The following is a 26,103-nucleotide window of genomic DNA, read 5'->3' on the forward strand; positions in this document are numbered from 1 at the left end:
TTCAGCTCAGAATCTTTTGAAACAGGGAAATTCCATCTTTCAGTCTCCTTTCAACCCTTTGCTCTCATTTAGTTTTGCTCTGTAAAGTGAGCACAGTACCTGGTAACAAGTTAGGATTTTAAGATAGGTTGTGGAAATACATTTGACTTATTGATTGATTGATTGGTTGAACCTTTGTTCACCCAGACCGGGGAGGTGGTATCCGAGGTCTCCCTGGGTGTTGACAACAAGGGCTTTGAGAGCGAGCAGGACAGTGGGCGAGAGTCCGGACAGGTGGAGGACGGGGATTGGCCTGTGCCAGAGGTGGAGGTCCGTGTGGATTGGGCCTTGGAGCTACCAGTCAGGGTGTCGGTACCTAAGGTCCAGATCCACAGCCTGGTACTGGACTTCTCAGCCGTGTCCTTCTTAGACGTGGTGGCCGTCAAGTCCCTCAGACTGGTAGGTCGGACTCTACTACTGGTACCATCCATATGATATTCTACAGAATAGATTTTACAGGCCAAAGTTCATTCAAAGACAAAATATCCCTTACTACAGTGTTATAGTGAGTCATCTTTCTGGGGCAGCAGGTAGCCACCCCAGTGGTTAGAGTGTTGGACTAGTAACGAAAGGTTGCAAGTTCAAATCACCGAGCTGACAAGGTACAAATCTGTCGTTCTGCCCCTGAACAGGCAGTTAACCCACTGTTCCTAGGCCATCATTGAAAATATGACGAGGCATCATGTCACTGCTTATACACAGTGCCCAGGCTCATGACAATGACAATGCACAAATGACAAAACTAAAGGAATAAATACCCTCTGTATGGTTCAGTGACGGTCAGTGACGTTTAAGATGAGGGAGGCCAATTTTTTTTTTTTATAGCATGGCCTTATTACTATTACAGCATACTGGATTATTGCCATTCATATTCCATTCACCCAGCTCAATGTAATATCGATAAGTTTAGGCTACATGATACTAACATTTCCCCTACCCCCATCATGAGGTTGCTACAACCTAGCCTGTGAATGACAGTTTACAATGCAGGTGCACTGGTCGAGAAAGAAATGAGAGTAATCAAGGTAACAGACAATGATACATTCAATACTGCATCGCACGCTCTTGAATGCATCTAGATGATTTAGGGTGTATTCATTAGTCCAACAGTTGCTAATTAGTTTCTTTTGGACCAATTCAGGTATGTTTATCCCTGTTTTGTTACATTTGCTTCCGTTAAAGAAATTTTTTTCAACAGAATCTTTGGAATGAATAGTAGTCGAATACAAATGCATGACAATTTTGCCCGTTGTATAATTCATTTTCGCATCTATGCGCTCTCCTCCTCTCACCTTTTCCCATCACTTGTGGACTTCAGTGCACAACACATCAGCTATCTGTGACCAGGCAAAAAAAACTTTCCAAGCCAAACCTTCATATCATAACCGCTAACAGTTACACACAGTCTACATCATTGTCACCATATTAGCTAACGTCGTAGTCAAAATAGCTACTAATACCTAATGCGTAAGTAAACCCGCTACAATCATGAAGTACAGTGTACAGTCAGCAAGCAGTTTAGCAGTTACACCGGTGGGCCCCGGTGCCAATACATTTATAAAACCAAAAGATTACCTTGACTTTGAGAGTTCCAGTGTTTGATAGATATAGCCAGCTAGCTAACATAGCATCCCTCTCTGTTTGAGCTAAGTGTTTGAGTAGGCTAAACTAGCTAGCTGCATTAACTACCTTAGTGAAACTTCAAGGAGAGCGGTTAAATTGTTGTGAAGAAGGCTTCAGGGCACCCAAGAAAGTCCAGCAAGTGCCAGGACTGTCTCCTAAAGTTGATTCAGCTGCAGGATCGGTGCACCACCAGTACAGAGCTTGCTCAGGAATGGCAGCAGGTAGGTGTGAGTGCATCTGCATGCACAGTGAGCCGAAGACTTTTGGAGTATGGCCTGGTGTTAAAAAGGGCAGCAAAAAAGCCACTTCTCTCCAGGAAAAACATCAGGGAGAGACTGATATTCTGAAAAAGGTACACGGATTGGACTGCTGAGGACTGGGGTAAAGTCATTCTCTCTGATGAATCCCCTTTCCAATTGTTTTGGGCTTCCGGGAAAAAAGCTTGTCCGGAGAAGACAAGGTGAGCGCTACCATCAGTCTTGTGTAATGGCAACAGTAATGCATCCTGAGACCATTCATGTGTGGGGTTGCTTCTCAGCCAAGGGAGTGGGCTCACTCACAATTTTGACTAAGAACACAGCCATGAATAAAGAATGGTACCAACACATCCTCCGAGAGCAACTTCTCCCAACCATCCAGGAACAGTTTGGTGACGAACAATGCCTTTTCCAGCATGATGGAGCACCTTGCCATAAGGCAAAAGAGATAACTAAGTGGCTAAGGGAATAAAAACATCAATATTTTGGGTCCATGGACAGGAAACTCCCCAGACCTTAATCCCTTGAAAACTTCTGGTCAATCCTCAAGAGGCGGGTGGACAAACAAAAACCTACAACAAACTCTAAGCATTGATTATGCAAGAATGGGCTACCATCAGTCAGGCCCAGAAGTTAATTGACGGCATGCCAGGGCAGATTGCAGAGGTCTTGAAAAAGAAGGATCAACACTGCAAATATTGACTCTTTGCATCAACTTCATGTAATTTTCAATAAAAGCCTTTGACGCTTATGAAATGCTTGTAATTATACTTCAGTATTCCATAGTAACATCTGACAAAAATATCTAACAATACTGAGGCAGCAAACTTTGTGAAAATGTATATTTGTGTCATTATCCAAAGTTTTGGCCACGACTGTAGACCTTCATTGCAAAACAGTGTGTATTAATCAATTATTTGGTGACATGTGAATATATTTAGTATAGTTTTATGTAAAAAGGATAACTTTTTTTCATGTTTCACAATTTTTATTTTTATGAAATTCACTGAGGAGTGTGGTCCGCCCCGGTTCAACAACGTCAGAATACTACTTAAAATATTTCCATGTGTCTGCTCTGTTTATTGTAGCAATCTCAGGGTGCAGGAATGCGTTTCATCAGAGGGTTTGTGTGTTTAGTGATTACAAAGCTTAACCCTGTGAGATAAATGGCTTGGTGTAACACTAATCTATTCCCCTCTGTCCTCTACAGGTCATTAAAGAGTTCCTACGCATCGGAGTCAATGTCTACATTGCAGGCTGTGACGGTACGGTTTGGGATAAAAAAACAAACAGTATATGTCACTATTTAAAGTCTTGAGCATAGTAAGCAGTGTTATCGGGACAGTCACTTTCTTACAAAGAATTCTGCTGTGTAATGTTTGTTCAATGCTGCCAAGTGGATTAGAATAAACTAAAAGCAGATTGTACTATCAAAATGTCCATGTCATATTTTTTTAATTTAACTAGGCAAGTCAGTTATGAACAAATTCTTATTTGCAATGACGGCCTACCAGGGAACAGTGGGTTAACTGCCTTGTTCAGGGGAAGAATGACAGATTTTTACCTTGTCAGCTCGGGGTTTCGATCCAGCAACCTTTTGGTTACTTTACTGGCCCAATGCTCTAACCACTAGGATAACTGCTGCCCCAAAATGATAAGAATAATAACCATAATAATGATTGTGTTTTGTTGGCCTGCTTGGAGGTTCACATTCTGATAACTGGTGGTGTCTGTGCCAGTCTGTTTCAGCACTGGACAGCTCTGCCTTCTTTGCTGTTGTTATTGGTCTCTCTAACTGGCATCTAACACTCCAGATGAAATTGTACGGAAAATGGAAGCCTTGTCCTTCTTCGATGAGGAGGTGACACGAGATCTCCTCTTTCTCTCTGTCCACGACGCCATCCTCTTCATCAAACTGGAGACAGCCAATGGGAGCATGCAGGATGCCATGGTTGAGGGGGTGAGGGACCCGGAAATCAGTGGTTTATTCTCTGATATGAATTGATGCTCAAACAACTGACTAAAGACTGTATTAACCTTGCCATCTTGTCTTTGTCTGTGCCCAGCTTTCTCTAATGCAGGATTGCAAGGAGCCACCGCCTTTCACTGAGGAAGAGGACCTGATTGAGACCTATGACAACCAGCATAGAGTGAGAACTATTTTCATCACTCCGTTCTCTTTTATTGTCAATCGCATCAGAATGTTTGACAGCCATTATGTTGTCCGTTATTCATCCGAGACTCTCTGCTCATCCATAGGCAATCCATGGACTCTCCAACTAACACAGAAACGCAGAAGAGCTGACCCTGTATCTGTGTTCTCTGTGAACGGAGGATCAGCCAGTATAAATAATTTTCCATAAGGGACCACGGTCAAATCAGGTGACACTGACGATGGATTTTCCCCAGACTACAGCTCAAACTCAGGGGAAGCTGCTCTTCGCCAACTGAGTATAACTTTGGACTTTGGAGTGGACTAAGAGGGTGATTTGAGGCAGCCGATCATTGATATCTCTCTTTAACAACAGTAAAGTGTCTTAATTAGATCAATGAATAATAAACTGATTTATATTATTGTAACCTCTCTGCTATGTCAAGGCCCTTCTCCTTTACAAGTGTAATCATATAAATAGGGAAAAACGACAATAGGAGTTATGCATGTCCTTTTCCTTGTACGCATTTCAACAACAGGACCATTGTTTGTGTTTGTGTCGAGGGCTTTCAGAAGAACAAATGCATAAATACAGAAGTCCTGCTCATCCGTGCAGTCGCAGTTGATCTGTGTTATAAGCACTCAGTTTCCTCCCTCCTGAGATGGGCACTCCCGTGAACCCAGAAGAGGGAAGAAGAGACACTTCTGTTTTATTTGTGACCTACTTAGTTAAATGGAGTCCAGAAACAAGAGTGGTACTACATCCCAGATCCCTTCACAGACTTCTTCTCCTCGACCCATTCCCTGCACAGGAAGTGATGTCATACAGGAAAAGTTGAAGTGTGTTTAAACAAAGATTGTCTATTATATTGACAAGATATTCAAGTGACTGCTCTATCAATGGAAATACATGTCCTCAAAGATGGAAGGCAGGCAGAAGGCGGTGAGATCAGCTGAGACCATTCTAGCCAATGAGAGAGTAGATAAGTGTGTGAACAACAGGCCATAGAGATAGATAGAAGAGTCATCTTTGTATTTATGCAATCATAGCATCTGTACCAGCATGGGCAGCGCCATTGAAGCAATCTACATTTTAAAGTAGTCCATTTTGGGCGTTGAGTAAGCGTTCAGCTGGAGCAAGGAGTTTGAGGCAACCCAACTCATAGGAATCCCCACCCAGTTGATTACTGTCAAATGGTGAAAGCCCTCAATGGCAATGTCCATGCTAATATCCATGATGAGTCTATCTCTGACAACAGGCACAACTCCGATATAAAGTTGTTTTTGCGTAGCTTGCATTCTAACCATTATGAAAATTCTATTCAATCAAATAAGCGTCACGTAGCAAATGATCAATTCTATTTTTTGTTGACCAAATTCGATACAAAAATTCCTCACTTCATTGGTTTATTTTCGGGGACATATCTTTGGCGGAGTAAAACCTTTTGCTTCGCTTCTTCCTCTTTGGATTAAAGGGTTTTGTTGCTTGTTTTTTTATTAAGGCTATTAAGAGATGAATGATGCAACGTTGCGTTTTCAGCCATCAACTCATCACAATAAAAGGCAGACTAGACTGTTGTAAAAAATGTGTACTAGCAATACCAAGAGCAGAACTGTAAAGTTGTTTTTCTTTTAATCATGTCTAAATATGGACTGCAAGCATTTAAAGCTTTGTGGAATATTACATGTAATGTCATATTTCCTTTCCCAGTCAATCAAAATATCCTTATCTGCCTCTGGCCATGTGCGAGGTATGAGTTGTTTGTGCAGATTACGGGCCTAGCGTTCCCCTGATGTTACTGTGAAGTAAGCTTGATAGTGCTGTGTTACTAATTGTGGGATGATGTTTACTTTGTTTTCAAATCTGGCACCTACTGGAGCACTGTGTAAAGGCATTTATCACCGTAGGTACACATCCTCTTCACACACACACACACACACACACAAACGGCATTCATTCTTCACCACATTGGACTACAGTGGCTGACTGAGTCTGAACATGGTTCTCAAATAAGGTATATTCAACACTTGTTTTTAAGAGTTATGTTTCATTTTATCACCTGGGGGAGTACAGTCCTACTAGATGGGAGAGGCAAGAACTTGTACAGTGGGTTGTATAGTGTAAAGCCAGCTTTAAAAATACGTATTGCTTTCCGTTCAGTCTCTAACATAGTCACTACTGTAAGACTCACACACACCTTTTTTATCAGATTCAGTCTATTTCAGTGAGCAACTACTTCACTATTTGACTGCTGCATCTATTCAGATCAAGGTGTTCTTTTCTATAAGCTGGTTACTGTTTCAGTACGTACAGGTTGCTCCATTCTTAATGATTGTGAAACGATAGCTGCATTTATACCTGGTTCTAGCTTTGTCCTGATCTTGTCCACGTTCTGTTTGTGCCTGCATTTTTTTAGACAAGGGTAGAAAATCCAAAGACACATTGTGATCTGATTGTGATCATATCATCCTGTCCACCTCTGGTAGTCAGACACACATTGTGTCTGGGTATCTTACAAGTGTAGACAGATCTGGACAGAAACCATTTAAATCAAAAATTTTCCCACCCTATAAAATCATTGACAGATGGCACCGTTGACTGATTACATCAATATGTGTCCAACAATAAATAAATGAATAGCATTTTTAAAAAATAGTTGTGAAATCATTTACATAAAGGAAGGGACCAGAACATTTGGTCACAATGCAGACACAGGGGACAGGTAACAGACATATTTTAATGCCATGTGTCGACACATTTCTGGAAATATGGGCACAATCAGAATGTAGACAAGATCAGAACAAAGGACTCATGTCAGCACCAGGTATCAATGGGGCTTAGAGCATCCATCACCTGATCTGCTTTCATGGCATCATGGTTTAAAAAAATATATGATTATATTATCAGTAATTCATATTTGACAGCAACTGTTAACTTTATAAACCATGTCTTGGGTGTGAGATTGTTAAATAATTGTGTCTTTGAAGAGTGGGTTTATTGTGTTCTGATCTCTACCGGTGGTTGTGGATTGTTATAGTTGCTAGGATTCTCCCATATGGAACCTGTTCCTGGGGACAACCTGACATGCATAGTTTCTTTGTTGTTTATCATCACAATGTAAAAGGTTCTCAGTTTTCTCTGCTGAATACTACCGCACTGTCTATTGGTTGTTCTATTGTTATTATTATGTTGTGTAGGCCATGCCAAGCTCCTATCAGGAGTGATTCATTGATTCAATGATTTACGGACTATTTGAATACTCACTAAATGATACATGGGAAAGTATATTCATTCATATATGAGACATGTTTATTTATTGTGCTTTATTTAATGTACTTTATTGTACTATTGTACAAGCCAATTGTACTCACATATGACGACTCAAAAATAATTGTACTTTTAAATTACTTACTTGCAAAACCCTACACAAAAAAACTAAAATGCAGACAGACCATCACAAATAGTTTTTAAAACAGTTATATTAGTAATTCTTCACATACCTCAATCACATCACTGTCAAAATGGGTCACAACCAAGTCACTCAGTTCACCTTGCTCTGTGAGAGACCGTTCTTTTCTTTAATCTGCCTTTATGAGTGGAAAGGGCAGTAATAGGGAGTCAGTGGAAACTGTTTGTCCTTGTAGTCGTTAACGGAGCGATCCAGCCTTCATCGGCCATTACAAATCTGACAACACACATGTCAAAGCCTTGAAGGACAAAGGCCCGATCTATAACAAACAGCATGACAAGGCAAGAACATCATGTTAATATGAGGATGTGCTTCTTTTGATTTAGTAGACTCTATCTTGATTAAATGTAAACAAAAACATGAGCAGGTCAAAACAGACACGTTTTTTGTTCTGGAGGCACTAGTGGTCACTAGCTGGCCCAGTCACAAAGTCATACAATCAGATTTGAATCCTAACCATCATTTTTGTTTTTATGGATTTTTACAATAAAGACAATTTTGCAGCTGGCCCATCTAGAGGAAATCTCTCAGTTCTGCCTCCAGGGCAATAATCATGACAAGAAACATCAACCTGTGAAACATACACCCCAAATATGTTTCTTCGGGTACTGTAAGTAATAAATATACAGTAAAAACTGAGAATTAAGTAACCTTCCCCTACACACACGTGCACATACTGTACACACACACACACACACACAGCTATGAGGTCATTCCCACAGACATGCTATTTTCACTTGACTGGAATGCAGCATTGAAAGCCAACAAAAACATGTACTATTTTGCTGTGATAAAACTGTGATGATAACATAAAGCAGAGATACCTGTAGCTTATCAACTGGTCACGCAACAAGATCTGGGTCAATGTAATATGTTTTCATAGAGCCACCTGTGGTTAGGAAATCTGTTCCCAAGTATTCCCAAGCATAACTAGAGAGGCATATGTGATCGTATCCCAATGTAATCAAGGTTTGAAATGATTCTGTTTTTGTCAAACACTAAATCTGTTTGGGATTCTTTGGGTAAATTTGCTGTGTACAAATTATTTATGACTATGTTCCAGCCACTCGACCATTCACTCAAGAATAAATAGTCCTGTGTCTGATGTAATTCAGGACCCCTGATACATGGTGTATATAGATAGGCTGTAAATAGGTATGCTGTAGGCCTTTGTTTGGCACAAGTGGTCAGCATGTACTGTAGATATGATGAAATTGGGTCATAACAGTCTGGACAAAACAATTACTATTATATTTTTACATTGTTATTCTTGAATTTCTTCAGATGGGTGCTTTAGATAGGCTTCATGTAAGACCTACTGTTAAGTACAACAAGACATCCCCTGCACTGACACCCCAACCCCAGATGAACAGTAATATCCCTTCTGTGTCGCTGCAATGAATCTCACAACATTAACCAGTGTCACGTCCTGACCTTAGTTCCTTTTTTATGTCTCTATTTTGGTTTGGTCAGGGCGTGAGTTGGGGTGGGCATTCTATGTTTTTCATTCTATGTTTTGTTCTGTGTGCTGTATTTCTATGTGTTTGGCCTGGTATGGTTCCCAATCAGAGGCAGCTGTCAATCATTGTCTCTGATTGAGAACCATACTTAGGTAGCCTGTTCCCACCTGTGTTTGTGGGTAGTTGTTTTCTGTTTTTGTATTCTGTACCAGACAGAATTGTTTCGTTCATTCTCTTTTGTTGTTTTTCCATTCAGTGTTCAATTCATAATAAAAGATGAACACGTACCACGTTGCACCTTGGTCCTCACCTTCTTCCATTAACGGCCGTTACAGAACTACCCACCACCAAAGGACCAAACAGCGTGTAATGGACTCCTGGACATGGGAGGAAATATTGGACGGCAAGGGACCCTGGGCACAGCCGGGAGAGTATCGCCGTCCGAAAGAGAAGCTGGAGGCAGCTAGAGCGGAGCGGCGACACTACGAGGAATTGGCTCAAGGTAACATGCACGAGAGGCAGCCCCAGAATTGTTTTGCCGGCGTCAGGTAGGAGACCTGAGCCAACTCCCTGTGCTTACCGTGGCGAGAGAGTGAACGGGCAGGCACCGTGTTATGCGGTGAAGCGCACACATAGCCCGGTGCGCTACATCGCAGCTCCTCGAATCGGCCGGGCTAGAGTGGGCATCGAGCCAGGAGGGATGATGCCGGCTCAGCGCATCTGGTCTCCAGTGCGTCTCCTCGGCCCGGGTTATACGGCACCAGCCCTACGCACGGTGTCCCCGGTTCGCCAGCACAGCCCAGTGCGGCCAGTTCCAACTCTCCGCACTTGCCGGGCTACAGGGGGTATCCAGCCAGGACAGGTTGTGCAGGCTCGTTGCTCGAGACCTCCAGTGCGCCTCCACGGCCCAGTGCATCCGGTGCCTCGGCCAAGGAGGAGGCCGCCTGTATGTCTCCCCTTCTGTCCGGAGCCTCCAGAGCCACCTGTCTGTCCGGAGCCGCCAGAGCCACCTGTCTATCCAGAGCTGTCAGAGCCGCCCGTCTGTCCGGAGCCGCCCGTCTGTCCGGAGCCGCCAGAGCCGCCTGCCTGTCCGGCGCCGCCAGAGTCTCCCACCTGTCCAGCGCCGCCAGAGTCTCCCGCCTATTCGGGGCCCGCTGTAAGGGTCCCCAGTTCGGGGTCGGCAGCGAGGGTCGCCACTCCAGAGGCGCCACCTAAGTGGGCCAAGACTAAGGTGGAGTGGGTCTACGTCCCGCACCAGAGCCGCCACCGCGGTGAAATGCCCACCCAGACCCTCCCCTATAGGTTCAGGTTTTGCGGCCGGAGTCCGCACCTTTGGGGGGTGGGGGGGGGTGGGGGGGGGTACGTTCCTTTTTTATGTCTCTATTTTGGTTTGGTCGGGGCGTGAGTTGGGGTGGGCATTCTATGTTTTTCATTCTATGTTTTGTTCTGTGTGTTGTATTTCTATGTGTTTTGGCCTGGTATCAGAGGCAGCTGTCAACCATACTTAGGTAGCCTGTTCCCACCTGTGTTTGTGGGTAGTTGTTTTCTGTTTTTGTATTCTGTACCAGACAGAACTGTTTCGTTCATTCTCTTTTGTTGTTTTTCCATTCAGTGTTCAATTCATAATAAAAGATGAACACGTACCACGTTGCACCTTGGTCCTCACCTTCTTCCCCCAAGGCCGTTACAGCCAGCTTGAAAGTTGAGAGCGGGATATTATTGTATAGTAGTACTGTTACCCCTCTTCATACTCATCCATGTTTAACCTCAACCCTAACCTGAACCTCTACCATGAAACGTCCACTGATCTCCAGTGTACAGCCACGACCACTGTCCAGTCCTCCCCACCCTGCCCATAAGTGGGGTTCTCAGACACACTCATTCATCATTGAGGGTTGAGGCAATGTGCCAGGGCATTTATCAATAAGAACAATGGTCAAGGATAAGGCAGGGCTGGCGTGTGATGACTGCATCATAATTGTTGTTAATAATTACAGTTAAGAACGATAAGCAACCCGGGAGAGAGGATTTATGGATGGCAACATTCCCAAGGGTCCTAGATAATCTCGGGGTGTTCCTCTGTGCAGAGAGAAAGAGAGAGAAAGACAGGCAAAGTTTGGATACACTGAAGCTGCGTACACAGATAAACTAGTCAGGTAAGTGTTAGTGTTATGCATTATTTTAGTACCTTGGTTTTAATTTATTACTATTAATGATAGATGGATTGTGGCAGTCGTCTGTGGCAGTCGTCTGTGGCAGTTGGTGACCTAACACTTTCTTCAGAGTCTTTGTTTTGTTCGTATTACCTTTAGTTAAAACTCTTTGTAAAATAGGACAACCTTTCCTAGTTATCCCGTGTGTTATAATGGTATCACAACCCTTGTTTAACCCAGACCACTCTAACCAGGTCAACGCTGACAGGCAGCACAGGCCCTGCCCAGCCATGCCAGTCGCAGCTGGTCCACTGGACATCACAGAGCTGTGACACTAATGACACAGGCTGATGTAGTTAGTTAGTATGTGACTGTAGTTGCACCTTTGTTGTGCAGCAGCTCCACAGTAATTGTCTGTGTCAAGGTACTTTCAAAGGCAGGAGGGAAAGATATGACAGGAACCTGTACTAAAATGTGATTGATGGGTCTCAGAGACCCTGTGAGGAACAGGTGCCGCACCACTCAACTAGAAGTAGAGGGTAAAGATGAAGCAGTATGTGGTCGCCAGGCCACTCTACTCAGAGGACGCCTTCACAGACGAACATGAGAAGATCCACAGGCACCATAAGACCCTGCGGCACCATGTCAAGCAGTATTTCACGTAAGAACCAATCAAGTTTCTTCTGTTGTTTTGCTTGTGTTGTTTTGTGTAACACTGAAGGTAGCCTTATGATGGGCTGCAGTGCATGGATGCAAAACTTCTGTGTAGATTCAATCAACTGGCAATAGCAGACACTCCGCATAGCTGGTATGTTGGCGGTGTCGGACGTGTAACTGCATTAAGAGCTGTCAAATAGGTGAGGGGCTGCTCCTGTGGTCATTGTCACGAAGCCACACCCGTCCCACTCGCGTTTAGTTTAGAACTGTAAAGTATAGGCTAAAAGAAATAATATCATTCAACTAAATCAGAAGGATTTCTATCAGCCTATTGGAGGTGTAGATTATTACAACACCCATTCCAGTAACAAGGCTGCTTGGGATTATAATTAATGCGACTCAGCACATCCAATGGCAATGTCTGCGACAGGTAAACTGACGGAAGTCGTTTGCTGATTTGACAGCTCTAATGCAGTTACACCTCAGACATGCGGAAATAAAAACAATGAAACTGTTATGCAGTTGTGGGTTATTTCGGGTTAAGACAGAACGGATTGAATCTAGCCCTTCATCTAGTTATTACCACTCAATTCACTTTAGTAGTTTAGTCTTTCTTTGGTGTGGACTAGTGGGCCCACATGACATTTTACCTGAGATGCCCTGATTGTCTTTAGTTTGCTTAAAGATATGGTAACTTTTTCTTCAAAAGCATACATCTAGTTTAAAGATCAGCCCTATCATCCTATATACTGTATGTCTAAACGTTGTGCATAAAGATGCTTAGATGTTATACACTATTAGTAAGTCATGCCTGTGGAGACTAACTAAAAATGGTGTGTGTGTTAACTGTAGTTGTGACCTCAAGCGCGCTAAGAACGCAGCGCTCTCTCTGCTGCCTTTCATTGGTTGGATGAGAATCTACCAGCTGAAAGAATGGTTGCTGAGTGATATTGTATCTGGGGTCAGCACTGGACTGGTAGCTGTTCTACAAGGTGAAGCTAATACCCACTCTAACCCACCTCAATCAACCAGTGTGCATCTTCAGATCTATCAAAACATTGATCATTGAAAGAAAATAAAGTAACAATATTGATGAACTATGGTTTTACGGAATGGTAATCAGGTCCGATAGTGGTATCACCTAAAATATATTATCTGGTCCTAGACACCTATTAATAGTTGTTTAATGAAAGAAGAGATGGTAACGTATCTTTATAAGCAGGCATTATTGTCACAGTACTAGCATTGACACACAGAAAAGTCAATAGATACTTAAAACATCTGGATCATGATGACTCTTGAATGCTGTCGTAGTCTCCTGTGACTTATGGTGGAGTTATTTAACATGCACTCTAAATTGTTGTTCATTGTTTTTGTTTGATTGACAGGTCTGGCATATTCCCTGCTGGCCTCCCTCCCTCCATGGTACGGACTCTTCACTGCCTTCTTCCCAGTGATTATCTACTTCTTCCTTGGCACTTCCAGACATATCTCAGTAGGTAAGTACTGTGCATGTGTGTGTGTGTGCGTGTACAGTGTTTTGCTCTGACCATCACAAGCCATCACACCTTTTTACTGTACTTACCACCCTCTCTCTGCCTACCTCTCCACTTTCCATCCCTTGCATCCTCATCTTCACTCCCTCTCTCTTTCTCCTCACCCCACTCACTCCAGGAGCGTTCCCTGTTCTGAGCCTCATGGTGGGTGCAGTGGTGACGAGGCTTGTGCCTGACGAAGGCCCCCCAGTCAACATCACTGGGTTTGAGGGGCTGACCAGCGACGAGCAGAGAGTAATGGTGGCCGCCTCTGTCACCTTCCTCATGGGGATAATGCAGGTAAAACACCATCATTACCTCAACATTATCACTCATGTACTGTACATTACTCATATCTCTCTGTAATCTGAATCTAAAATGAACAATGACTCCCTCTCTCTATCTATGGACGTGATCTCCCATATTCTAACATGAGTCCTCTGCTTCTCTCCCAGCTGGCCATGGGTCTGCTGCAGGTAGGCTTCATCGTCATGTACCTGTCAGACACGCTGGTGTCTGGGTTCACCACCGCTGCTGCCATCCACATCCTGGTGTCCCAGCTGAAGTTCGTGTTGGGCCTGGTGGTGCCGGGACTCAGTGGACCCCTGTCCATCATTTATGTGAGTCCAGGAAGAGAGACAGGATGAGGTCACATGTCTTTCAATGCAACAGTATGATTTTTATCTACTGATATCCAAATATGCAATGACTTAGCTACAACATTAACTCCCTCATATCTTATCCCTCATATCTGATCTGTTTCTATAGCTCTGAGGAATAACACTGTGTTGATAAGATAAATAAGTGTCTCATTGTCTCATCTTATCTTACACAGTTAAGCACATGTATTCCTCAAGTGCCCCCAATATTTCAGAAAAAGCTATAATTCATGAGTCATGGCTTGGTGTAGAGACCTCTGACTGAACTCTCACACCCTGTAACTGGTTCTTCATTACTGTCATCAATATTAACTGACGTCTTCCTCAGACCCTGGAGAAGATCTTTGTCCAGATCGAGAAGACCAACGTGTGTGACCTGGTGACGTCCATACTGATCATGGTGGTGGTGTTCATAGTGAAGGAGATCAACGATAGATACAAAGCCAAGCTGCCTGTTCCCATCCCCATAGAGGTTATCATGGTGAGTGGCACTGTGTGCACTATGTCATCACAACCTGGGCTTCAGCTCTATATATACACAGATAATACACCGATAAGAATTGGGAAACATTGTGGCGAGAACCAGCTTCATACGGGGAACCACTGAATTTAAACTCCTAGAAAAAAGAACCCAATGGGTTTATCTGAAAAGAAAAGGGTTCTACCTGGAACCTAAAAGGGTTCTACAAAGGGTTATCCTACGGGGACAGCCGATAACACCTTTTCTTCTAAGAGAAAAGAAAAAGGCATCGTCATACAGGCCACTGTTTATGTAGATGTGTCTCACTATTTAATATAAATTTGAATATGAGTATGAACTTGCACAAAGTACAGATCATATCATCACAGATAAGCATCGGAAAGCATTGTTATTCTTATCCTGAACAGTCACTCCCTTGTTCCTATCTTGGTACACTCTTGGAAAACAATGTGCTATCTAGAACCTAAAAGGGTCCTTTGGCTGTCCCTATAGGATAACCCTTTGAAGAACCCTTTTTGGTTACAGGTTTCCATGTATAACCTTTTACATAAATGGCTCTACATGAAACCCAAAAGAGTTCTACCCAGAACCAAAAAGGGTTATCCTATGGGGACAGCCAAAGAACCCTTTTGGAACCCTTTTTTCTAAGAGTATTGATCCAAAGTACAATGCCATTGTAGCAAGGAGCCAGCTTTTGTGAAACGTACAGTATTGATATTTTATTCTCACACTGACTCACAGTACGGCAGATGAGGACAATCAGGTGAATTGTAGGAAAATAAATTTACTTATTTTGATGTACTAAAAGCCTGCAGTGTGTCACAGCTTTGTGTAAAAGTTGGCAAGGTAACCAGATTCTCTTGAAATATACTGTTTTATCACCAGATTGCATTTGTCCTGCTAATAACTGATAAATTGATTTTGGTAATGACTTTTGCAGACTGTCATCGCTTGTGGTGTTTCCTATGCATTCAACTTCCGGGTGATTTATAAAGTTGATGTTGTCGGCCGTATTCCAGTGGGGTAAGCACATATAAAAAGATGTTTGCTGCATGTTAAAATGGCTGAGAATAGATGGGAAAAGAATCTAACAATATCTCTCCCTCTCAAACTGTTAGGTATGAGTCACCTATGGCCCCGAACATGCAGATCTTCGGGCAGACTGCTGTTGAGGCGTTCCCTATGGCCATAGTGGGCTTTGCTGTAGCCTTCTCTGTCGCCAAGGTCTACTCAGTCAAACACGATTACATCATAGACGGAAATCAGGTGAGTCCCAAAACCAGAATATTAGGAGGAGGGGTTGGAAGCCGAGGCGGTACGGAAAAATGTGTTTATTGTTGCTTGTGAATGAGGGGTGTCAGCCTAATACAAACTATCAACATAAGACTTGAACTAATATCAACGGTTCCAGAACATGTATTTGTCCTTGTTTTGCTCTCTAGGAGCTGATAGCTTTTGGGGCCAGTAACATCATTGGAGCAGCCTTTAAGTCATTTGCAGCAAGTACAGCTCTCTCCAGGAGTGCGGTACAGGAGAGTACAGGTGGTAAAACCCAGGTAAACTACTAAACCAAGAGGCTATCTGAGAATACAGACACACAACCATACTTAGAGTTCCTTCCTGTACAAGTTCTTTATCCAAGAAATGTAGCTGTAAACGTTATGAAATATTGACCTGTTTGGGTCTCTCTATCTTTGGTGTAATAATGACTGATAACTTATCATAGTCCAAACCAGATAGAATTGCACAAATGGGAGAGAGAATGTGATGTAGTTTGTCGTGACTCGTGACCTACAGTACATAGCGAGGAATGAAAGAATTGACTCAGAGTTACAATGTACCAAGTTAATAAATAATTATAATTTATGAAATATATCAAAGGGAAACACTGCTTAAAAAGTGCTTATCTGTAGTTGTTTTGTGAATAGCCAAATGTGAGTAAAATAAAGTGTTACTTCATTTCAGATTGCTGGGCTACTGTCAGCGCTCATCGTGATGGTCGTCACCTTGGCTATCGGGTTCTTATTGGAGCCACTCCCAAAGGTAAAACTCACTCAGTATTTACAATATAATTGACTTTAGGAGTTGAATGATAGGGAAACATTTTGATTTCTGCCTAAATAGACATACAAAGAACCAGTCCAGAACCTCACAAAGTCCCCCATATAGGGGACTTAACATCTAAGATTAGGACATTACGGAATGAATCACTCTGCATGAAGTTGATAAGAGCACTGGAATTTAGATGGAAGTCCTGTGCAACTCTTGTGACTGATCATCAAAGATGTCATTGCCTGACCTTTTCCCTCTGTGTTGACAGTCGGTGCTGGGGGCAGTGGTCATAGTCAACCTGAAGGGGATGTTGATGCAGATCAGAGAAGTCCCTTACCTGTGGAGGAGAGACCGGCCCGACTGTGTGAGTCTTCTGAGACACTCCCACTGAACTGCACTTAAAATGGAAACAAGAAATGATGTCTTTACCAACTGTGATAATGAACTCATATTTCCTCCAATCCCTTCCCTCCTGCATCCCCCTGTCTTGCCTCCCCTCCATGTCTTTATCCAGGTGGTGTGGGTGGTGACCTGCCTGGCTTCCATCCTGTTGGGGCTGGATCTGGGGCTGGCTGTAGGTCTAGGGATCGAGCTGCTCACCGTTGTCTTCAGGGCTCAGTTGTGAGTATGGGCACAAATCTCCAAATTCCTAACAAAAAAGTTGAACTTGTGTCTTTATTTATTCTTTGTCAGTTTTCAATGTTATTAGGAGTTGGACACACCAGGGTTGGGGTTAATTCGACATTTCAGAATTTGATTCAATTCAATCCAAGAATTGAGATTCAAATGTAAATTGGCTACACCCCACAGGAAGCATAATTGGAATTTAATTGGAATGAAAGGAAGTATAATTGAATTCAAAGCAATTAAAATAAATTCAACTGAGACAAGAAACAGATAAGTCTCATTCCTTTGATAAATATTTTGCCCAAAACATCTGCTACCTCTTACTAAAGAATACAGATACCATCAATAAAAATGGGATTATAACTCAGATGTTAGTATTCATATTTAATGCATTGTGGGAAATGAATTTGTCCAAATATTTAATAACATGTAAGTGAATTATTCAATTTTAAATGTTTTAATTTTACCTTTATTTAACCAGGCAAGTCAGTTAAGAACACATTCTTATTTTCAATGACGGCCTGGGAACAGTGGGTTAACTGCCTGTTCAGGGGCAGAACGACAGATTTGTACCTTGTCAGCTCGGGGGTTTGAACTCACAACCTTCCGGTTACTAGTCCAACGCTCTAACCACTAGGCTAAAATTATGACCAAAATGATCTTAGAATATTTCCAGACCACTGTTAATTATTTAACACTCTTTTTAGGAGGATGCGTTTTAAAAATGAAATGTTTCAAGAAATTGTTAAACATAGTAACCATACATGATGTCAAAATAAACATGTGCGTAATGATGTAAGGAATTCAATTCTACTTCCTTTAATTCAAATTATATTAAAATTCTGCTTCCTGTGGGATGGAGCCAGTTTACATTCAGTTCAAATTCAATAATTGATTTGGAATTAAAGACCAATTCACAACTCAATTCAGAATTAACCCCAACCCTGGAACACAATGTCATAGTGACATTTCTGCCTACATTTTTTTCCCAGCCCACGTTGCAGTGTCCTGGCCAATATCACAGGAACAGATATCTACAAAGACCGCAAGGATTACATGAGTGTGAGTAAACTGTAATGTGGACTAAAGACACTCACCAATATCTTTTTCTCTTACAAGACTGTGAAGACGGTGTGTCTACACATGGCCCTTGTTCTATTGTTTATATATCTCTTTCCAGATCTATGAGCCAGAGGGTGTGTCTACACATGGTCCTTGTTCTATTGTCTATATATCTCTTTCCAGATCTATGTGCCAGGGGGTGTGTCTACACATGGTCCTTGTTCTATTGTTTATATATCTCTTTCCAGATCTATGAGCCAGAGGGTGTGAAGATCTTCAGGATACCGTCACCCATCTTCTTTGCCAATATAGATTTTTTCAGAGGCAAGCTGGTGGAAGCTGTAAGTAAGCAATCATACACAATTAGACGTGTAAAATTAAGAATTCTACCAAACACATTTACACGTAGGCCTTACAATTCCATGACATGGGCCAACAAGGTAATTATTCATGAGGGTGCTTATTAAGACATCTTATTTTCTCATTGGATTTGTTCCAATGGAAAAAGGTCATAAAGAATGATCAAATAAACTCATGAAGGTCAATACCACCTCAGTGTATGAGGTAATATAGTATACCAGGTTGTATAGCAATAGTTCCCATACAAATCGGTGTTACGACAGTTTAACTTGCACCTTACTAAACACTAAACGCATGCAGATAAGACAAAGTTTAGCCTTGATCTGTATGATGGCCAAGGCACTGGTAAACAATATGCCCCATTCACAATAAAGCCCATGTGTAACAGTTACTCCCACTTTCATGTGTGCAATTGCCAATTAGGGTTCAACTTGACTTTGATATGTTTTCAGGTGGGCTTTAACCCATTGAGGGTGTTGAGAAAGAGAAACAAAGCCCTGAGGACGATCAGGAAACTTCTAAAGAAAGGAGAGCTGCAGATGACATCTGTGAGTAGTGGTGCACTTACCTGTTGCCCTTAGAAACCCATAAAAAGATAACTTCCACTCACAAAGTTACCCCGTTAACACTTTACAAGAGCCCCCTGTGTCATAAAGTTTCATTTAAATGGCCATAGCATGTCATAAATCCATCTAGCCCAAAACATTAGTTTCAAACCTGGCAACAACATACTTCTAGCAATCCAAAATCAACAGACATCAAGCACATGCTGCAGGACCTATAGGCAGTCGTCCCCGTACATGCCTTATCAGAATGGTCTTGTGGTTGCATGTATATGAAAAACAAATGAATCATCATCCCATAATGGTGGGTGGACCTCCAAAGATCACCTTCTACATGTAGTCAGGTTTTCACAATAAGAGGTTGTGGTAATGTTGTGGTTCTCCCGGTGCAGAAAGGCCTACTGCTCACCAGCTCTGGTCCCATTGAGGAGTCTGAGGATGAGAGCAACATGGAGGAACTGGACCAGCCCACTGACTTCAAGGACCTTCCTGTCCAGGTGAACTGGAACTCTGAGCTTCCTGCCAACATCCAAGTCCCCAGAGTAGACGTCCACAGCCTGATCCTGGACTTCTCAGCCGTCTCCTTCCTCGACATCTCTGCCCTCAAGGGACTCAAAGCGGTAAAACAAAACTCTTCCGTTACAACCCTGGGGAATGTGTGGATGATTGTATATTTTACCAGAGTATTTCTACTCGCTGGGTACTGATATTTTGCTGTGTTCTATAGGCACTCAAAGAGCTCATTCGGGTTGAAGTTGAGGTCTACATTGTGGCATGTGACGGTAAGCCTGGTTTAAGACAAGCCATCTGTCCCATCCATTCCTTCTCCCATTTTCTCTTTAACACTGAATTCAATCACTCTGAAACAAATAGAGGTAAGGTGATTGAACTAACGATATCTGTCCCTTGTGTCCAAAGAGTACATCCTGGAGAAACTGCACAGCTGTAAGTTCTTTGATGACGAGGTGAAGTCGTCCATGTTTTTCCTGACCCTCCACGATGCCATGCTGCATATCCTGGAGAAACATCCAGTAAACTCTGAAAACACAAAAGTCTGCGAAAAGGTATAATATTTACCTATAGAAAAATACTATATCTATTGATGTTTCCACCCTTACAGACTAGATAAGAGGTGCCAAACCTTATCTTGGCCCACATCGGTTCATTCACAGGAACTTGTCTGATTCTTGTGTATCATGTTGTCTTACAGGTTATAACAACAGCCACTATCCATGGCAACCAATGCAATGGTGTGTCAAGTTTGCGTAGCAGGGACAAATTTGTGCATGTAAGTAACTGAGACCCATCAAATCTATTTGTCATTGTCTTTTCTACATTTGTAATGAATAGTCATCAACAATCAAAATGATAATTAATAAAAATAACTCTTGTAATGTTGCAACTCATGTGTAGGTACAGATAATTCATTAAACTCTAGGTACAAAGTACAGTAAGAGGAGCTGACAAAATAAAATCTAAACTAAAAGTAGTATCTCTTTGCTCTCCCCAGGGTTCAGAGCCAGAAACCAAGTTCTAGTTCCAGAACTACACTCTTAGATGTCAGTATTTTAAGGGTTCTTCGACTGTCCCTTTCCACAGATGGTTCTACATGGAACCCAAAAGAGTTCTACCTGGAACCAAAAAGGGTTATATTTGGAACCAAAAAGGGTTATCCTATTGGGACAACTGAAGAACCCTTTTTCTAAGAGTGTAGCGGTGTCTACTGTACTTTCATTTCCTGGGATGGCATGCATTTCCTGTTATCGCTGTGCTTTCTGGTGATAATAGACGTAAGGACCCATGATACTGTCCTAAAACGGACACCATACAGTAACCATATGTATACAGGATACCACTTATTGAGCTAATAATTGTACATACAATATATTTGATTTCTTTTGTACTGTTAAACAGATACTCAATGGCAATTTTGAAGATTTTGAAAGAAATATCAGAAAATGCCATTCATATCATGTATTTATTTTCTAAAATTGAATCAGAAGTATTATTGTTTTTTTTTAATAGCTTGACAATGTTGCGTTTTATATGTGTACATATGGATTTTATAGGAATGTTTACTTTGTTGTATTTTATATGTAAAATAAATGTACTTCTTAGCACAAAGTATTTCCGCCAGCAAGAAATGAAGCAATATGAGCAGTACAGTATTTGGAAATCTGGACGTCCTGTAACTGAGATATTGATAAGAATTATAGAATGACTAACATGGTTTTGATATATTGGTCACAGATAAAGCCCTGATAAGAGATGAATGATTAAGTAGAGATCATTGACAAACTGTTCTGGGTGATACAACAGTAACCATGATTGATAAAATTGGTGGAGGTTAGTATGGGGTATTTCCAGTATACCCATGTGTGGCAACACCTCAGTTGATCAAAAAGTGCACTTTTATTGTGTTTTATAATAGTGATTAGAGTTGAGGATTGATGAGTGTCTCAACATTTACAAACCGTAAAGCCACTGATCCATTTGCCTGGTTTGGATCACACATATTGCTCTAGAAATGCCATTGTGAATCCTACACAGTAGGTATATACGTCATAAAGGTACAGGACAACTAGGAACATCTTCAGATGGGGTGAATAACTCTCAAACAGTGTTGCAGATAAGCATAGTATGTTTGATTTGATTTTGATTTATCAGGATCCCCATTAAAAATACATAACAGACAAAAATACATGACCATTTTCATACATTTAAAAACATGAACATGTATCAAAGCTAGTGTGTGTATGTGCATGTCAGTACATACATGTCAGTACAGTACATACACGCAACAAGTAGGTCACATGGGGTTTAACATTTCACATTTTGAGATGATGCCTCATTCTTTTGGTAAAGAAATGAATCAATGAATTCAACGTTCCCATTGTGTGTCTTGTGGCGTAGAAGCCATTGTTAGTAAGAAGAAGAACTAAAGAGGTACAGCGTAAACTTGGCACAGACCATGAAGGAATCCTCATCCTGATCTCTGTTAAATCAAGTCAAATCAAATGTTATTTGACACATACACATGGTTAGCAGATGTTAATTCGAGTGTAGCGAAATGCGACAGTGCAGTAATGTCTAACAAGAAATCTAACAATTCCCCAACAACTACCTAATACACACAAATCTAAAGGGGTGAATGAGAATATGTACATGTAAGTATATGGATGAGCGATGGCCGAGCGGCATAGGCAAGGTGCAATAGATGGTATAAAATACAGTATATACATGTGATATGAGTAATGTAAGATATGTAAACATTATTAAAGTGGCATTATTTAGAATGCATTTTATAAAGTGACTAGTGAGCCATTTATTAAAGTGGCCAGTGATTGGGTCTCAATGTAGGCAGCAGCTTCTCTGAGTTATTGATTGCTGTTTAGCAGTCTGATGGCCTTGAGATAGAAGCTGTTTTTCAATCTCTCAGTCCCAGCTTTGATGCACCTGTACTGACCTCACCTTCTGGATGGTAGCGGTGTGAACAGGCAGTGGCTGGGTGGTTGATGACCTTGATAATCTTTTTGGCCTTCCTGTGACATCGGGTGCTGTAGGTGTCATGGAGGGCAGGTAGTTTGCCCCCGGTGACGCGTTGTGCAGACTGCACCACCCTCTGGAGAGCATCGCGGTTGAGGGCGGTGCAGTTGCCGTACCAGGCTGTGACACAGCCTGACAGGATGCTGTCGATTGTGCACCTGTAAAGGTTTGTCAGGGTTTTTGGTGACAAGCCAAATTTCTTCAGCCTCCTGAGGTTGAAGAGGCGCTGTTGCGCCTTCTTCACCACACTGTCTGTGTGGGTGCACCATTTCAGTTTGTTTGTGATGTGTATGCCAAGGAACTTAAAACTTTACACCTTCTCCACTGCCGTCCCTTCAATGTGGATAGGGGGGTGCTACCTCTGCTGTCTCCTGAAGTCCACAATCATCTCCTTTGTTTTGTTGACGTTGAGTGATTGGTTGTTTTCTTGACACCGCACTCCGACTGCCCTCACTTCCTCCCTGTAGGCGGTCTCATCATTGTTGGTAGTGTTTCTTACCTTCACCACCTGGGGGTGGCCCGTCAGAAAGTCCAGGACCCAAATGCACAGGGCGAGGTTGAGACCTAGGGCCTCCAGCTTGATGATGAGCTTGGAGGGTACAGTGTGATGGTGATTGCGTCGTCTGTGGACCTGTTAGGGCGGTATGCAAACTGAAGTGGGTCTAGGGTGGCCAGTAAGGTGGAGGTGATGTGATTCTTGACTAGTCTCTCAAAGCACTTCATGATGACATAATGATTAGATACACTGAGTGTTCGATGACATAGAATGACCAGGTGAATCTAGGTGAAAACTATGATACCTTATTGATGTCACCTGTTAAATCCACTTCAATCAGTGTCGATGAATGGAGGAGACAGCTTGAATAAGGATTTTTAAGCCTTGAGACAATTGAGACATGGATTGTGTACTGTATGTGTGCCATTCAGAGGGTGAATGGGCAAGACAAAATATTTAAGTGCCTTTGAACGGGGTATGGTAGTAGGTGCCAGGCGTACCGGTTTGTGTGCCAAGAACTGCAAAAAAAATGTACACAACCGTGTCCTGTGTGAATCAAGAATGGTCCACCACCCAAAGGACATCCAGTCAACTTGACACAACTGTGGGAAACATTGGAACATCCCTGTGGAATGCTTTCGACACCTTGTAGAAAGGGAAAGGAGGATGCCTAGCCAAACATGCCCCGAAGAATTGAGGCTGTTCTGAGGGCAAACTGTGATCCTAATGTTTTGTACACTCAGTGTTTGACTAATTCTCCAAGACAAATTTCCCCTCTGGGATAATAAAGTACACTGCTCAAAAAAATAAAGGGAACACTTAATCAACACAATGTAACTCCAAGTCAATCACACTTCTGTGAAATCAAACTGTCCACTTAGAAAGCAACACTTATTGACAATAAATTTCACATGCTGCTGTGCAAATGGAATAGACAACAGGTAGAAATTGTAAGCAATTAGCAAGACACCCCCAATAAAGGAGTGGTTCTGCAGGTGATAACCACAGACCACTTCTTAGTTCCTATGCTTCCTGGCTGATGTTTTGGTCACTTTTGAATGCTGGCGGTGCTTTCACTCTAGTGGTAGCATGAGACGGAGTCTACAACCCACACAAGTGGCTCAGGTAGTGCAGCTCACCCAGGATGGAACATCAATGCGAGCTGTGGCAAGAAGGTTTGCTGTGTCTGTCAACGTCGTGTCCAGAGCATGGAGGCGCTACCAGGAGACAGGCCAGTACATCAGGAGACGTGGAGGAGGCCGTAGGAGGGCGACAACCCAGCAGCAGGACCGCTACCTCCACCTTTGTGCAAGGAGGAGCAGGAGGAGCACTGCCAGAGCCCTGCAAAATGACCTCCAGCAGGCCACAAATGTGCATGTGTCTGCTCAAACGGTCAGAACAGACTCCATGAGGGTGGTATGAGTGCCCAACACTGTGCAGGACGTTTGGCATTTGCCAGAGAACACCAAGATTGGCAAATTCGCCATTGGCGCCCTGTGCTCTTCACAGATGAAAGCAGGTTCACACTGAGCAAGTGACAGAGTCTGGAGACGCCGTGGAGAACATTCTGCTGCCTGCAACATCCTCCAGCATGACCGGTTTGGAGGTGGGTCAGTCATGGTGTGGGGTGGCATTTCTTTGGGGGGCCGCACAGCCCTCCATGTGCTCGCCTGAGGTAGACCTGACTGCCATTAGGTACCGAGATGAGATCCTCAGACCCCTTGTGAGACCATATGCTGGTGCGGTTGGCCCTGGGTTCCTCCTAATGAAAGACAATGTTAGACCTCATGTGGCTGGAGTGTGTCAGCAGTTCCTGCAAGAGGAAGGCATTGATGCTATGGACTGGCCCGCCCGTTCCCCAGACCTGAATCCAACTGAGCACATCTGGGACATCATGTCTCGCTCCATCCACCAACGCCACGTTGCACCACAGACTGTCCAGGAGTTGGCGGATGCTTTAGTCCAGGTCTGGGAGGAGATCCCTCAGGAGACCATCCGCCACCTCATCAGGAGCATGCCCAGGCGTTGTAGGGAGGTCATACAGGCACGTGGAGGCCACACACACTACTGAGCCTCATTTGGACTTGTTTTAAGGACATTACATCAAAGTTGGATCAGCCTGTAGTGTGGTTTTCCACTTTAATTTTGAGTGTGACTCCAAATCCAGACCTCCATGGGTTGATACATTTGATTTCCATTGATAATTGTTGTGTGATTTTGTTGTCAGCACATTCAACTATGTAAAGAAAAAAGTATTTAATAAGAATATTTCGTTCATTCAGATCTAGGATGTGTTATTTTAGTGTTCCCTTTATTTTTTTGAGCAGTGTATATCACATCCTATAAGAGGAAGTGATGGAGACAGTGACAGTAGATCTCAGACTGTCTTCGGACATAAATTCAGTCCATATTAGGTGCGTATCAGGTCATTCATTTGGAGATGAAGACTGCTGGACATTTTTATTGAGCACATTAGTCATATGGATATTCCCCTCAGTAAAACAACCTTGGAGTTTAAGGACAGTTTGTTCGGGGACATTTCATGTAACTGGCAGTAGGAGTTGTGATTCCAAAGAAATGGAATTGAAGAAGTGAAACTGGATCAATTGTAGTCTACAATTTTTTTTATTCCTAAAGTAAATGGAATATAAGGATCTGATAAACCTAAAACAGAAAAGTGGCTACTATAGGTAGTTTACATCCAATCCTACAGGAAATGGATGATTTGAAGTGTGTGTTCCTAGAGTCATTGGAATATCATTCCAGTGTTTATCAATAACGTACAGCAACATTTGCAACAAAGTGGAAGCTGTTTGTATATTCTATCACACAGTACTGTACTACATCGTCCATAACCATGGGAAGTAGGGGTGCTGGGGGTGCTGCAGCACCGTACCCAACAAATGACTAA

At 42.6% G+C, this 26,103-nt stretch overlaps 1 protein-coding gene across 1 annotated transcript in view; it reads left to right on the forward strand.

Moving 5' to 3' along the window:
• Positions 1-21,849, forward strand: part of LOC109910247 (uncharacterized) — a 33,567-nt gene extending 11,718 nt beyond the window's left edge. The window contains exons 17-40 of the mRNA XM_031798228.1: positions 187-438; positions 3,130-3,184; positions 3,734-3,879; positions 3,986-4,069; positions 11,691-11,815; positions 12,664-12,803; positions 13,200-13,310; positions 13,486-13,646; positions 13,802-13,966; positions 14,334-14,486; positions 15,427-15,509; positions 15,605-15,752; positions 15,929-16,042; positions 16,452-16,529; positions 16,807-16,902; positions 17,053-17,159; positions 18,158-18,227; positions 18,476-18,568; positions 19,040-19,135; positions 19,543-19,770; positions 19,878-19,932; positions 20,069-20,214; positions 20,361-20,438; positions 20,661-21,849. Of these exons, the coding sequence (XP_031654088.1) occupies positions 187-438; positions 3,130-3,184; positions 3,734-3,879; positions 3,986-4,069; positions 11,691-11,815; positions 12,664-12,803; positions 13,200-13,310; positions 13,486-13,646; positions 13,802-13,966; positions 14,334-14,486; positions 15,427-15,509; positions 15,605-15,752; positions 15,929-16,042; positions 16,452-16,529; positions 16,807-16,902; positions 17,053-17,159; positions 18,158-18,227; positions 18,476-18,568; positions 19,040-19,135; positions 19,543-19,770; positions 19,878-19,932; positions 20,069-20,214; positions 20,361-20,438; positions 20,661-20,687 (2,811 nt within the window). The 3' untranslated portion in view covers positions 20,688-21,849. The remainder of the gene's footprint in view (positions 1-186; positions 439-3,129; positions 3,185-3,733; positions 3,880-3,985; positions 4,070-11,690; positions 11,816-12,663; positions 12,804-13,199; positions 13,311-13,485; positions 13,647-13,801; positions 13,967-14,333; positions 14,487-15,426; positions 15,510-15,604; positions 15,753-15,928; positions 16,043-16,451; positions 16,530-16,806; positions 16,903-17,052; positions 17,160-18,157; positions 18,228-18,475; positions 18,569-19,039; positions 19,136-19,542; positions 19,771-19,877; positions 19,933-20,068; positions 20,215-20,360; positions 20,439-20,660) is intronic.
• Positions 21,850-26,103: the final 4,254 nt, after the last annotated feature.

The sequence above is a fragment of the Oncorhynchus kisutch genome, linkage group LG19 (assembly GCF_002021735.2).
Source record: "Oncorhynchus kisutch isolate 150728-3 linkage group LG19, Okis_V2, whole genome shotgun sequence".
NCBI classification, from domain to species: domain Eukaryota; kingdom Metazoa; phylum Chordata; class Actinopteri; order Salmoniformes; family Salmonidae; genus Oncorhynchus; species Oncorhynchus kisutch.